The 15,737-nt window shown below is 31.8% G+C and overlaps 1 protein-coding gene across 1 annotated transcript in view; it reads right to left on the bottom strand.

Moving 5' to 3' along the window:
• Window positions 1-15,737, bottom strand: part of PIEZO2 (piezo type mechanosensitive ion channel component 2) — a 539,935-nt gene that overhangs the window by 116,084 nt on the left and 408,114 nt on the right. Inside the window, exons 11-17 of the mRNA XM_074274855.1 lie at window positions 14,842-14,980; window positions 12,630-12,769; window positions 7,684-7,914; window positions 4,966-5,089; window positions 3,419-3,708; window positions 1,262-1,410; window positions 267-440 (exon numbers count right to left, since the gene is read on the bottom strand). Of these exons, the coding sequence (XP_074130956.1) occupies window positions 267-440; window positions 1,262-1,410; window positions 3,419-3,708; window positions 4,966-5,089; window positions 7,684-7,914; window positions 12,630-12,769; window positions 14,842-14,980 (1,247 nt within the window). The remainder of the gene's footprint in view (window positions 1-266; window positions 441-1,261; window positions 1,411-3,418; window positions 3,709-4,965; window positions 5,090-7,683; window positions 7,915-12,629; window positions 12,770-14,841; window positions 14,981-15,737) is intronic.

Raw genomic sequence — 15,737 nt, 5'->3', positions numbered from 1 at the left:
TCAACTATTCTCTAAATTATCTAACGAATATGACTTCTTATGTTGGAACTTTTATCTATACACTTATGCCAAGTTAATTAATATTCAGTTCATGAGAGGTCAGTTGAATTTTTCATATCTATTCTTTTTTTTAAAAAAACTTTTTTTTTGACTGAACTGGAAAGTATGCAAAATCTAAGGTTTAGACTAACTGTGGAATCATAGTCTTGACAAATAATCTTCCTTTAAGGTAAACATTTGGAAGGACAACTAGACATTTTATTTACCTGTAGATGGTGTTGTCCTCTTTGCTGGGTATAGACTTTAAGTCTGTGAGCTCCAGGAAGCGGTCATGGAAATAATGAAGATGTAATATGCACACAAGTAAAAAGGAAGTTGGGATAAATATGCGAGTAAATAACTCTGTAATAGTAAACTTCTTCAAACCAAGATCTTCTAGCCTGGAAAAGAAAGTCAGGATCCCACTCAATCATTTAAAAGGTACCCTACACACCTTTGCAGATATTATATGTAAACAGAAATACACATTTATGAATTTATGGTTGTACCTTTCAAAATGTAACATGTTACATTTGATAGGGAGAAGGTACCAAAGGTTTACTATGACAAGCTGCAATAATTTCTTCATATTCAACTTGGAAAAGACTCTTCTGGCTACTAACTATCATGCCAACTTTATATATTTCTCTGATTTTCTTCATTATAAAGATAAAAACACAGAGAGAAAAACTTACACACACCTGTACACAGAGACAAATACTTTTAATATAGGAAAGGAAAATTTAGGAAAGATAAAGAACCTATGCATATTTTCAAAACATTGACCTCTAAATACCTTCTACAGTCTTGTAGACATGTCATAGAGGTATCACTGAGATATATCATATACCCCAATTGGCTTATGAAGGAAGGTTTGTAACCAGAAGTTCTCTAAACTTAGAGGATTTTCCTTCATGTATGTATAAAAACAACTTCTCTTATATTGAGAATTAGCCCCCATTCTTTAATAGGCAAAATTGTTGGGGAAAAATAAAAATAAAGAAATTTTCCTTGTATAAATATAATGGCTTAGATAATTTTTCAAGTCACTGTTTAAGTAAAGCAAAATAATTCATATATCTAGTTCCAAAAATTAGAGCAGAAATTTCATCACAAATTTCCCATTTTTAATACAAACATTTAAAAATGCTTCCAAATGATATAGCTAGATCTCAATCATATCCACCATTCTAATAACACAAATCAAACTAAGCATACTCACTTTTTTTTGTTTAATCCTGTCATATTCTCCCAAAGGCCTGGAAAATTTTCAAACTGATATGTGTATATGAATATAAGCACCAGCATAGTATAAATAACAACTGACATCCAAAAGTATTTTAGTATCTTCCTCCACCATTCATAGTGGACCTGGGAATCAGACATTGAAAAAAAAAAGAAATATTATAGGATGATTGATGGATTAAATATGTTTAGCTAATATGGAAAACTGGATTTGTAGTAATTTTGGGGATAACATTATATAATAGTAGGCTATCAACTTTGCTCACAATATGTATGGATATTTGTGTATGTATTTCTATATATACATATATATACATATATACAATCTTCCTATTTTTATATAGGTGGTTTCAAAGGTCTGAGATAAAGAATTTTTATGGCTTTATTATAAAAATGTTGATATTTATGAGAAATCAATTAAATTTTGAAGAATTTAAAAATTATGGCTTTATTTTTTTTCATTCTTCATATGATCAGTTCATATTTGTCTATATTTTGATTAACCTTCTTGTGGATAAGCTATATTTGGATTTTGATATTATATTGGCTCCTTAATTGGCTCCTTAATTGTCTTGCTCTGCATGCTACAATGGAAAAAAGCACTCACTACCTGTGTTACTCTGGGTAAGACACAACCCTTCAGGGCTTCCAGTTTCCTCATTTGCCAAATGGAGGATCAAATTTAATATCCTTTAAGGTCCTTTCCTTCTTTAGGTCTATGACCTTAACAGATTATAGATTCATTAGAAAATTATTTTTCAATTCTTTTTTTTTAAACCCTCTACAATAAGCTTAATGAAGATAAGCCTTTTCACTGATGCTTTCACCAATATAATGATCCAATACAATCCTACTGCAATAAGATTTTACTTCTCTCTCCCCTCCCTAACTTTCCTGATCTTAGATTTTATTGATATAGAAAACTCCCAAATAGGAGTCTACTAGTGGAGTACTTTTTTTGCAACATATAGTCTTAGAGTTGCCTCTAGGGCACTGAAAGATTGCCTAGAATAATATAACCAATCTATGCTAGAGACAGGATTTGAACCCAATTCTTCATAGTTCTGAAATAAGTTCTCTCTACATTAGGACAGCTATTTCCTTTTTCAATTTGCTTCATAGTTCTTTCTGGACTTAGAGAGACATGGACGCAAATCATTTCTCTGAAACTTATATTTTCATGATGTAGGCAAATCTAGATTCTGAATTTTATTTTTCTCATCTACAAAACTGCACTAATTATTTATTGGGAAGCAAAAATAAAAGAAAATTTATAAAGAGCTTTGTAAACTTTAAAGGACAAAATGTCAGTTACTATTAGTTAGCGTGGAATCCAGGGAATATAACCAGCTTTTATTAACAAAAGATATAATTACCAAGCAAAACATATAATTATGAAAAGTACCATATGTGAGATCCAAAATCCAAATATAAATGCCCCAAAGGAAGCACTTGGTACTTTAGAATATCTTTACTACAAGAATGAGCTCTCAGTTGAAATAGGTGAATTACAAATTAGGCAGACACCTTTGAATAAAAACCAACTTTAAATAATTTTTAAAATATTACATATTGGTTTCAGAAATCTGGGGTTTTGTGAATTTTAGTGTTTCTTTCACAGTGTAGAGTCCAACTCATTATGTCTTAGTTAATGGTCTTTGAAAGTTATGATGACTGAAAAATGTATCAACTTGTGGCCAATCTGTTGACAAAATTCTCTGAATTTAGCTGAGTTCATCTTCTGAAACAGACACTTAGTTCATCACCATATTGTATGCAAAGCCTTCTTAGTTTAGTAGAAAAAGTAAGAACTTTAACTCTGTTTGAATAATCTATCCAAGCCTATTATCTCCAAATCATGATGAAGTATTGGAGGAAGAGAAACTTTATGAGCATTCACTTTTAAAAATCCAAATATTCCCATATCCTAATTCTGAAGAACTGAATCAACTCAAAGTAATGGTTTTAAATTCTAGAATTTACTAAAAGTGAACTCTTACATCCACCTCTATATTCTTCATCCAGCTCTTCCACTTAATTCATCTATTCTAGAGATTGAAATAACATGACAATTCTTCAAATGAATCCCTTAGAATCTACATATAGTACCTAGTATGGTTTGCCTTTTACATACCTGATACAATGCCACACAAAAGAGGAAGAGCACCATATAGATGATTTTGTACATTACAATTGTACCCTCAAAGCTGACAAAGAAGAACATTCCTCCACAAACATAAATCCAATATTTAATGAACATGGCCATCACCAAATTTCCCATCACTTTCATAATGTCCTGGTCATCATCTTCTTCATCATGATCTTCTTCTTCTTTCTTGCTTTCCTGCTTTTTTATCTTTCCTTTATCTTCTTCTTTTTCCTTGGCTTCTCCTTCCACTTCTATGTCTTGAAGTTCATCATCTTCTAAAATTAAAAAAAAAAAACAACCCCAAAAAACCTTCTTAGCTAACAGTCTGAATATAGTTGTATTTGGGCAAAATGCAATTTAAATCTGTTCTGAGGCCCTTTACCTTTTCTCCCTGAGGTCAATACTTAAACACCTGTAATTACATGTTTGATTTTAATGATCCAGCAGATCTGATAAAACATAGTCAAACATTATTTTGAGTTTGAGTTAGACTCAAGTTCTACCTTGTTACTTTTATAAAGAAGATCTATTCCTTCTAGCTCCATATCCAACAATCTTAGGCAAACATTGGTTGATTCATGAGTATAATAACATGACACTGATTGTAGGGCTGAATTGACAAATTTATTGTATAATTTTTATTGTTTAATCAAATAAAAGTATATAATATAACAATCCAGTAGAAAGATAAATAATATTTACCTGGAAGCCAAAAGGTAAGCTTTTTTGTTGTTATTGAGCCATTTTTGCTTGTGTGCCTCTCTTTGTGATCCCATTTGGGGTTTTCTTGGAAATGATACTGGAGTGGTTTGCCATTTCCTTCTTCAGCTCATTTTTCAGATAAGGCAACTGAGGCAAATGCAATTAAGTGACTTGCCAAGATCACAGATCTAGTAAATGTCTGAGATCACATTTGAACTCAGGAAGATAAAGTCTTCCTGAGTCCAAGGTTGGCACTCTATCCACTGTATCACCTTACAGGTATTGGTGTTGGTAAGGGGGAACGTTTCTACTTCTGGAGTTAAAGAAAAACTCAGATCATGATTATTCTTTCCTCAGTAAAGAATAATAATTTTTAAAACAAAAGATTGATCAGCCTGCTATTTTTATATTATATTATATTATATTATATTTTTTATAAATGATTATGAATATTTTCTACCTTCTCTGGTCATAGGAATTTAGTTCCTTTTGATAAGTGAAAGGAAATATTCATCAAAAGGAATTAAACACCTATGACCAGAGAAGGTAGAAAATATTCCATTTCTTTTCTTTGTACTAAGAAGAATGGTTTAAAATTTAAGAATAAGTTGGTGATGATGATATTGGGTCTAGTACAGAATATCCTCTTGGTCTTCTTAACTCTTTATTGATTCTACATTATGAACCTGTATTCTAAATAATTAACAGATTTTTATGCACTAACTATGCACATGGTGTCTAATGTTAGGCATATAACATAGATGATAATAAAACCTTTGATCTCAAGGAGTTTACACTTTAGTATGCATAGGACACTTTACCCACTTTACCTTTTTCCTCATCTTCTTGGCTTCCGATCTTGACCTCAGATAAAAGAGCTTCCTTTAATTGTAGTGCTTTTTGCTCTGTGAGGTGCTGTCTAAGCAGCAGCCAGAAAGTAATGGTAAAAAGAATCTGAAAACAGAAAGGAATCTCATTAACTAATTAAAGTGTAACTAATATTTCAAGAAACTGATGATTAAATTTCTCACTTCTGAGGTGAGGATGAGGATGGGAGTGATGTGGGGAGAAAAAACAAGTTGAGTATGCCATTTCGGGTGGAGTCAGTTATCCATTTTATTTTATCAGAGAGAAGTTTGCTTTTTGATTCCCTTTCATAAAAATGCCGGCATCCACTTACTGAGTGCCAGTAATGTATTCTGCATTGTAAGAGACCCTGAAGAAGAATGATGATGATGCACATTCTAAATTGCTTCCATCTGGGCAGGAAATCAACTTTTCAACAAGTGTTCTCCCTCAAGATGCTTGTCCTTGGTTGATTTCCTGTCCTCATTATGGCATTGTTACTATTTTTAAATAAGAATAGGCTCTCCTTGTAAATCTTGCAATGTCCATTATAGACAGGAAGGAAAATGCATAATAGAAAATAAAACCCATTATTATTTCAATTATCATCCCAAAGAAGAAAAAAGGGGGGAAAAAATCTAGATGAGAACTAACCACATTTTTTATAACTGATTTTTAAGTGTTAGGGAGAAAATTATAATTAATACTGTCATGACTTATGAGAACTGCCTTCCTAATTAAGCGTATGTCCTTTTTCATATTGATCTCAGTGTTCAGAGAGAATAAATTCAACTAAAAATTTGGGATATTCATTTGTTATTTTTCCCTACTAAACATCAGCTTAAGATAGCATTCCCACTTATCTGTTAGTCTTTTCAGCAAATTCAAACATATGAGACACTAACATATCTAGAAGTCTCATAAACACTTTCAGAAAATGGCAGTCACAAGCCTATGTATTTTATGTTATTCTAAAAGAGGGCAATTTTCAGACAAGAGCTTTAGAATCTTAGTATTGCATAATTAAACCTGGAATTGTGAGTCACTCAATTTTTCCCTCCATTATGTAACTTTCCTTGTCAGGTGTCTGAAAATATGTATCTTCTCTTCATCACTGATATAAGTATATTAGTGAGAAAGTGGGATTCAAATTAATATATGTGATTGTGATATATTTTATTTTGCATTCCCTTTAACATATTAGTGTCTATAATAAATTTCACTTTGTAGTTAATTAATGGTTATATTTAAAATATATTGGGACTTGTAAATACCATTCATTGGAGGTGTAAAGTTGTGAGGGTCTCCAATCATCGACAAAGTAATCTCTATGACTATCAGAAAACTTGAATATAGTCCTGTGGTGGCAGCCTATCTTTTAGAACCCAGACCTTCAAGGATAAGGACAAGTTGAAGTGTATAATCTAGAAAGTGACTCAGGATCCAAATAACCCTGTGTAATAAGTTATATATATATATATATATATATATATATATATATATATATATATATATATATATATATATATATATATATATATATATATATATATATATATATATATATATATATAGTATGACATCCATTGGGTGGTTGTCTCATTTCACACTTAATTAAAGATGACTACAATGACATCATTCATATTTTATAGATTTTTCTACTAAAATACTATCATTATGAAGTTTATTAGAAGGACTAGAACATTCATTTAATGCCATTATAGAGAAATGGACATAACAGAAGAATTTCTATTATATCTATTTTTACAGGTTATTTGCTTTGCTTGACAACTTAAGGCAATACTATTACTGATGGCTGAAACTTTAGAATGTCATTCACAGAGTGGTAACCATACTGAATATATGCTGTCTTGTTAACAAAACAGAGTTTTTGTTAACTCCATAAAGTCTGTAATTCAGAAATCAATCTGCTGTTTAAAAAATGAGACAAATAAAAGTGAAGAAGAAAACAATGAAACATCTATGAGCAAAATATATATCATGATACTATCACTGGGAGAAAGGAAACATTAAAGTAGCATATCTGATTTCCAAAAAAGTGTGCTTAATGGCAGGGTGAAAGTATAAAAACAATATCTTTATCAGTATTCACTGATCATCTATAACAGGTTAATTAGACTTACAGATACACAACCATCTATTTAAGTCATATACAGATTAACTTTCAAAAGCATCTTCTATGGTTTTCCTGTTTTGACACCCATGTTTTCTTTCCAAACACCTTTTTTTAGTGTAAAAAAGTGGTGTTAAACTAAAATATGGAATATTGACTTAGAAACCCATAAATTAACATTACCGAAGTTGCATTGTGTTTTTTATTTTAATAAACATTTAAAATATATTTTAATCTGGTTTCAGCCACATTCAATTTTGTTGGGAGTTTTGTAGGTAGCATGCTGCTGTCTGATATCTCTCCTTTATAAACCCTTTTACTATTGCCTTAAAAAAAACAACAAAAACTAAAAAAAAAAAAATCGAAAAAGGAAATTAATTTATAGGATTTTATGTTTATAAGAATGAATTATAGGACATAATAAATGTTTAAAATAGTTCCTCCGTTTTCTTCTTTTTTTTTTTCTGAAAAGCAGATTATTTAGTACCTGAAGGATTATTAAAACGTTTTGCTTTGAAATGATTATTGCTTTATATCCTCTTACTGTGTTGCTCTCCAGTCCTCTTACCTTTGATGCAAGTTCCCCTGGTGCTTTTTTTTCTAGAAATCCTGGAACTTCTTTAATTTCCTCAAGGTCAAAAGACCATATGTATTGTAATGTCAGTAGCAGATTCCCATAAACAACCATGAAAGGAGAACTGATCATTGCATATTTTCTTCTGTTGCGAATCATCCAAAGAGTGCAAGACCAAATCAACAGCACAAAAGTCAGCCAGCTATGATATGTAATACTCCAGGCCTCAGTGAAAAAACAAACAAACAAACAAAAAGGTAAATCCATAATGATTACCAGAATTTAAAAACCTTTTCATTCTAGAAAGTTAAAATTTGATTAAATAAAAAAGTCTAGATTTGGTTAAGTAGTACTTTAATTAAGGGCGATTTGGAAAGTGACAGGAGAGCATAGCATCAAATACTAATATTTACTTATTTTATATATCTACATATCTGGAATTATGTAAAAATTTCTTGGGCTAAAAGGGATCATAAGTGGAAAAAGCTTAAGAAGCCCTGCTTTAAACAGTTCTTGGGGGCTATTATTAAAAAGTCTTCTACCCTAACTCTACCTATCTCTTTTTCCTGTCTCATATCAGAATAGTTAGCACAAACTATTTTAAGTTTTCTTGCCTTCCCATACAGTATTCTTTTCTCTTAAAAGATTAGAGGCTGGCCATTATGGGTACTGTGTACATATGTGTTTGATGGGTGATGTGTCCCATATTTGGAAGTTAGAAGACAAAAATGTTTGAGAACTACTAGTATAGTACTATATAGTAATAGAGTATTAGTATTAAGACATACAAGATAGATTCAGGATCTTTTAAAATATGAATATCAGTTTTAGTTCACTTGATAAGGATTTAGTATACATACAATATATACATATAAATACATTATATAAAATGGTTGTATGCTAGGCAACTACTTATATGAATCCAATTATTCAAAGTTAATCCAAAGGTGAGCCTGTCTCTTTCTAATGATATATTGTTCACAATGTTCAAATGTCATACATTTTACCCTTCAATCAATCAAGATGTGCAACTGTAGATCAGGAGATAGACAAAAAGAGAGATATCTGTGAATCATTTGTATAAAGATAATAACTGGATATGTGGGAGCTGAGAGATCATCAGATGGAATTAGAGAGAAAAGAAAAGAGGGCACAAGACAGGTCACTGAGATAGTTTAATTGAGTAAGACATGGATGAAGATCTAGCAAAAGAGTCAGAAATAACCGTTAGAAAAGCTAGAGGCAAGGCAGAGTCATAAAAATCCACTGAGGAAAAAATACTTAGGAACAGAAAGAATTCATCAGAATCCAATGTTGTAGAGAAGTCAAGGAGAATTAATATCTAGAAGAGGCTATTAGATTTTGGAAACAAATGATTCTTAGTAATTTTGGAAAAAACAGTCAGTTAAGTGATGTGGTCTGAAGCTAAACTACACAGGGTTTAGAAAAAAGTCTGATGAGATGATGTGGAGGCACCAAATGTAGATAGATTTTTTTTCTGCCAAGGTGTCTAGCTACAAAAAGGAGAGCTATAGAATAATAGCTAAAGGGAATCATAGGCACTACTAAGGGGTATTACTAACTTTTTAGGGATGGAGGAGATTTAGATGGATTTGTGAGCAGCAATAAAGAAGCTACTGTAGATGAAAGAGTGGAGAATAATAGGGAGGGCAATTTGATAAGAATTATAAGAAGGAATAGATGAAGAGGATTGGGCATTATCAAGGAGAACCTCATCATTACATATTAGAGTAAATGAAGATATAAGGGGAATAAAGTCAAAGAGAATATGAAAGGAAAAGAGAAGTTATTTGTAAATTGCTTCCTAAATTCCTTTCAAATAATAAAAGAATGAAATTATTTTATTTATTAATCATTCTCAAAGGTGGTTCATTTTCTAAATCAACATATAAATAGTGTGAACACTTGTCTGTACAAGAAACTAATTTGTTTAAATTAGTTCCTTTTCAGTATTTTTGATAAGGGATTTTCTGGGAGAAGAGATTGAAAATATTGACCAAACTGGTTTGGAAGTTATCTGGATATTAATTGTTATTAACATCTTTATTCCTTATTAAAACAGATAATCAAAGGTAGATTGTGGTTATAAAACCAATTGTGAAACAATTTTCTTGCAAGTGCTCCTAAACAAAGTCAATTTGGAACAAATAAACATTTGCCCTAGGCTTTCTACATTGCTTTCCTAAAATATATTTTAATTTTATGGTAATGTGTTTTTGATAATAGGTACATGGGTATTATCAAATATGGGTAGCTAGGTGGAACAATGGATAGAGCTTGGAATCAAAAAGTCTCATCTTCATGAGCTCACAGACATTAGCTCTATGATTCTGGGAAAGTTACTTTGCTTGCTTTACTTTCTTCACCTGTAAAATAAGCTGGAGAGGAAATAGTAATCTACTTCTGTATCTTTGCCAAGAAAACCCCAGATGGGGTCAAGAGGAGTCAGATATGACTGAAGCAACTCAACAAGAACAACAAAGTGCTTAATAAATGCTTATTGACTAACTGACTTGAAATACAATGGTCTTTGATATATTTTTTTTAATATTAAAAAGAGGATGGAGATGGTGGTGGGTGTGAACAAGCTGTAACAGATAGCCAATGAGGAAATTCAAAGAAAAAAAGGAGGAAAACATGCCCTCTTCCCCCCCCCACTCCCTCCCCCCCACTCCCACCCATGAATGGAATGGTAGGAAGAGAAGTTGTTCCAGTAATGTGGCAAAATTGAGGGATAACAAGTGGACTGTAATTGTGCTCCACTGGTACCTTCACAATATCTAGAGAATGAAGAAAGCCTCCAGCAGGTTGGGTGCTGTAGCAAATTTATGGGAGAAATTCAAGAATAACTGCACAGCAGGGCAGGCAAGAATGAATTGTAATCTGTATCACTGGAGGGAACTTAAGCCATTTGAATATTTGGATATTTTCAACTTCAAGTTCTCAAATTTAATTTTTCTATTATATTATTATTTAATCTCTACAATTTATAAAAATTAGATCACCTTTAGTTTGATTTATTACAATAAATGACAGTAAAGAAAAGGAAATTATAATTCTGCCATTCTCTTGTGATCCATGGAAAGTTCTACTCAATCATTCCAATTTAAATTGATTGCTGTTTACTCACACAGTGCTTACTAAGGGAGACAAAAATGTAAGAAGTGGCAAATTAATTTTAGGGGTAAAATGCCAAAGAATCCATTAAATATGGTAATTTATTGAATGTGGTAATACAATGCTTACTGTATTCAGTTTGGGAATTTTGTGATCATTTTTGTATACTAATATCCTGGAAATACATATAAATATATATGCATCATTCTGACAGACTTGGCTCCTCTGAACTCCTCTGTCTATGAAAAAGTCTGATAAAATAGGGACCTTCAGTACAAAAGAGAAAATTTTTAAAAATTAATAGTTTGGCTCTGTTAAAACAACAAAATGGCACCAGGCAAGACCGACATTCTGAATGGGCAGTCTGCTCTCTTAAGTGTGTTTTTACAATAGACTTTTTCTGTCAAATAGCAAAATATGTCTTAATCTACTTTTGAAAGTATTTACTTTATACAAAAATGACCAAACTAAGCTATCTTTGAGAGAAAGAAGAGCTCTATTATTTTAAGGAGCATTATGATAAATACCATTTTGACTGAATTAAATATTTAAAATTTATATATTTCACTAAAACTGATGATAGCATTTGGTCATCTATCACTATCACCTAAACTATCACAATGAATTGTAAAAGAATGAAAAGTACAGAGCTAGAATTTTAATTAAAATACATGATTTTTGAATCAGAAATGAATCTTGTTCAAGCTGGAGAGCAAAGCATTTATTCCTTGCATCCCAATCTAAATATAACAGTAACTAATATTTACCAGAAAAAAATTGAATTGATGTGTAGATATCTGTTCAGTTGGTAAACCCTCTTTCCTATTTGGGAAAACTGAACTCAATTCTTTTTGCCTGAAGTTTGACATTTTTTCATTACTCCTCCCTAAAGTTATTTTGTCCAAGTATGGAAGCAATAATTGACTATTTTTGTTGATATAAAAATTTAAAGTTTTTCCAAAGTGTTCAGAACTGTAGAATATTGTCTTACAGAAAGGGGAAGATTATATCTCCTTTATCTACCAGTTAAGGTCACATTTTTTTCTGTGATGAAGGTGGAGGTTAGAAGAGGCATATAAATAATATCATGTACTCATTCCTCACACAAATGCTTCATTTTGATCACAATGGGGTATATGGAGGCATGGACTTATCTGGGAATATCATTGCATCCAGGCAGATATTCCTATCTGAAATTGCTTATATTTTATTACATCTTATCATGTGACAGCAGATACAATGTACCTGCATACATTCCATCATCTTGGACACTGATGTTTCTATGTTCTACCCTTAAAATCTTATACCTCTAGGATCTCATTGATGTGATTCATCCTGGCATAACCACATACCAAACCACATGTTTTTTTTAACACTGTGTTATGACAATTCACACCTACCAAAAGGTTTCAGGGTAAAAGATGGATTAAAAATCTAACCTAACTTAAATATATATTTTGGATTACATTTTCTAAAGTGAATAATAGCATCTGGAAACCTACTTGGATAAATGGTCCATTCTGCATCTGAAGATAATATAAAGGGACAGTATGATTTGAGGAGTTAAATTGAGGGAAGTACATTAATAATTTAAAGTTGCCTGAGTTCAACTAGACATGAGAGAATTTTATAATCTATAAAATAAAAATGTGATGAAAAATTAACATGACAAGTAACCATCTTGCCAAGGTATTTGGAAGATAAATATATGTATGCTGGAAATATTGAAGGGCAATTTAACACCCTGAACAAACAGAACTATGTGCTATTCCAGTTTGCTTATATTAACAGTTTAGACATACCATCATGGCAATGAGGGCACAGATGTAACTCTGTTTCATAATAAACTGAAACACAGAGACCATGGCATGTACTTTAACATTTGGTTTTTCCTCTTGGCTCCTTTTTTCTTCTTCCTCCTCTTCTTCTTCCTCTTTCTTTTCTGTGGAGAAAAAATATTTTGTTTATCAATTCACTGAAGTATTTTTTATGTTTCAAAAATTGTATAATGTCTCCCTCTTCCCATGTGGATGGTATACAACTGTGCCTGAGATGGTCTTTCTTGCAAAGTCTTTAGAAAGCATTGTTTTAATTAATGAAATATATAGTTGTCCCAGCAATAAGGGCAGAAGAAATTGTGTGTAGATAGGAATGGTATATATAAGTACTGACAAGGCAAAACCAATTAGAATGAGCAGGAATAGGGAATTATATAGGGCTGAAAAAAATCTTCAAAGTGAGCAATATTTCTCACATTGTTGTCAATCTGAGCAAAGGAATTAAAAAACATGCTGAAATGAATAGTTCCTAGGGTAAGTCTAAATGAAATTGGATATGTGTGCTGACAGTCATGAGTTGAGACAGTGAAAAAGAAGGTAGGAATAAAATGCCAACTCTGTGCAAGGCACTATGCTAAATGCTTTTCAAATATTGTCTTATTTGATCCCAACATTTGTCTCATTGGAACTTTTTGGTAGGTGTGATTATGGCAGGATGAACTATATCAGTGAAAGAATTTTTTAGTGTTTTGGCTTAAGGGTCTCCATTTTTATTTATTCCACAATAAGCTTGATTATTTTGGTTAATAGATTAAGCCTGAAAAGTAGTGGTGATAAATGTATACCATACTCCTTGGTTTTTCAAAGAAATATATTTTTATTATTTTGGAGATCTCTCTGTAGCATTTGACACAGTTTGTCCATACTTCATGGATATTCTTGGTTTTTATTTTATTTTTTAAATCCATTTCATGATTCCATTCTTGTCTAATTGCTCCTGATGTTTCTTTGCTGGATCATCAATTATGGGATGGTAAAGGCAAAGTGGTATAGTGGATAAAGTGGTGAATTTAGAGTCAGGAAAACCTGAGTTATTAATAATTACTTGTGTAACCTTGAACAAAACAACATTTAATCTCACTGGGTCTCTGTTTTCTTATCTGAAAAATGAGAGGATTAAATTAGATGATCTCTAAAGTATCTTAGGATCTAAGATCCTAAGAAAATACTTATAGATAAAGAGTTCAGCAAGAAGTAGCTCCTATTATATATTATTGATCAGTAAATGATTTCTTTGATAAATGGAGTCTCCCCATCCCCAAAGGAAAATTATTAGAAGTATAAAAGTCATAGAAGTAATTATACTATATTTACATCACTATTCACAAAAATTTCCCTAAACTTTTTGTCTTCAATCTTCCCATAGCTCTTTCCTCCTCCCTCCACCTCAAATGAGGACCCTCAATTCTTACTTTACTGAGAAAATTGAAGCAATGTAACATTAATTCCCTTTTTTACTCTTCTCTTTATTTTACATCCTCTTGAAAGCATTTCCCACTCTCTGATAATTGTCTCATCTTTTTGACAAGGCCAGTATCTATATATGTGCTATTGATCCTATTTTTCTATCAGATTACAACTTTAATTATTTTTTCTTTGTCTCCCTCTCTCCTCCCTTTTTCTCTCCCCTCTCCCTTTTCTCTCTCTCTCTCCCTCTCCCTCCCTCTCTCTGTCTCTGTGTCTCTCTTTCTGCTTTTTTCCTCTCTTTTCCTGCCCTCCTCCCACTCTATAAAATCTTAATCTTCAACTTTTGCTTATCTATCAGCTCCTTCCCTACTTTTCTGATTAGCTAGAATAAAACACTTGGACAGCTATTAGAAGCTATTAGAAGTTAAACTCTGAATTGTTGGGACTATTGGTCTTTGATACAATCTAAAGCCTGAGAGAGGAAACCTATTGCCCTTTATTGCTCTTTTTTTTATTGAGAGTAAAAGAGACAAAGAAAGATAGGTTTCACATCTATTTTGCTGTGAACTAAGCTTTGCTGAGAGAAAAGACTTGGAATTGATTACAGAAAGTAGATCTAATGAGCTTGACAATTTTCTTACTTAAAGGAACTGTTTGCCACTGAAAAGGCATCCTTTTTTTTAGCATCCTTTTGAGGATTGCTATGAATAAAAAGAGTTTGTCAATAATAAAGAATGCTCTATATGAAGCTAGAGTCTTAGTTCATTACCTGATGTTTCATCAGATGGCTCCCATCTGTACTGTGGTGTGGAATACATGTCAGTTTTGGCTGGCCCATTCTCAATGGGCAGGCTAGGATGTATGGTATGGTAATCAACAGGAGCACCATTCACAGTGACCAACAGGACCTGTCAAATGAAGTTTGTACAAAGAAATATCATTTATTATCATTTATTTTCTTTCTGAAGATTGCTCATCAGACATCTAGAGGGTAGATAAAAAACAGCTGATGTTTCAGATTTCTAATTGCATCTAGAAATATCTGGATGTTTCGAAATCAGTCATATTTAATGAAATCTATCAGTTTCTGCATGGATGTTTAATGTTCCATAAATGGTCTAATTTTTTTCTTAAAGAAAATTTAGACTTGCCAAAGTAGGAGTTTAACTTAGGCTTGGGCAATTTCTTAAATAAATAAATATTTTATGCCATTTATAACTTTGTTATTGTTTACATGTCTCCTTTTTCCTGGTATATAAAGAAAGAAATATCAGTGTTTTCAGTGTTTTTTTTTTAACTTCAGCATGTGTCTAATTCTTTTTGATATTTTAAGAACATATGCACTATGGTGGAAAGGATAAGCTTGACTTTTTTATATTTGAATTTTAAATCCAACAATTGAATGCTAATTCAACTAAAACAAATGGAAATAGGATCAGAGAAATGAGGAGCTTAAGTGCCCCAAAGAAAACTGAAATAATTTAGTAGTCTGAAATCTTCTGCCATGCCTAAAAAAATTATAAGAACTGATAAACATATGGCCTGACTTCCCAGCACCTCTATATTAGAATATTCTCATTGTTGATACTGCCATTGGAAAGGATCTTCTCATTGTTAATGGTGATCTTTTCCCTAAATCCAAAATTACTTGCCAGTTCAACAGAA

Source organism: Sminthopsis crassicaudata, chromosome 1 (assembly GCF_048593235.1).
Source record: "Sminthopsis crassicaudata isolate SCR6 chromosome 1, ASM4859323v1, whole genome shotgun sequence".
Classification (NCBI taxonomy): Eukaryota; Metazoa; Chordata; class Mammalia; order Dasyuromorphia; family Dasyuridae; genus Sminthopsis; species Sminthopsis crassicaudata.
Note: the sequence above shows the minus strand (reverse complement) of the source record. Positions and strands in the feature narration are given on the sequence as shown.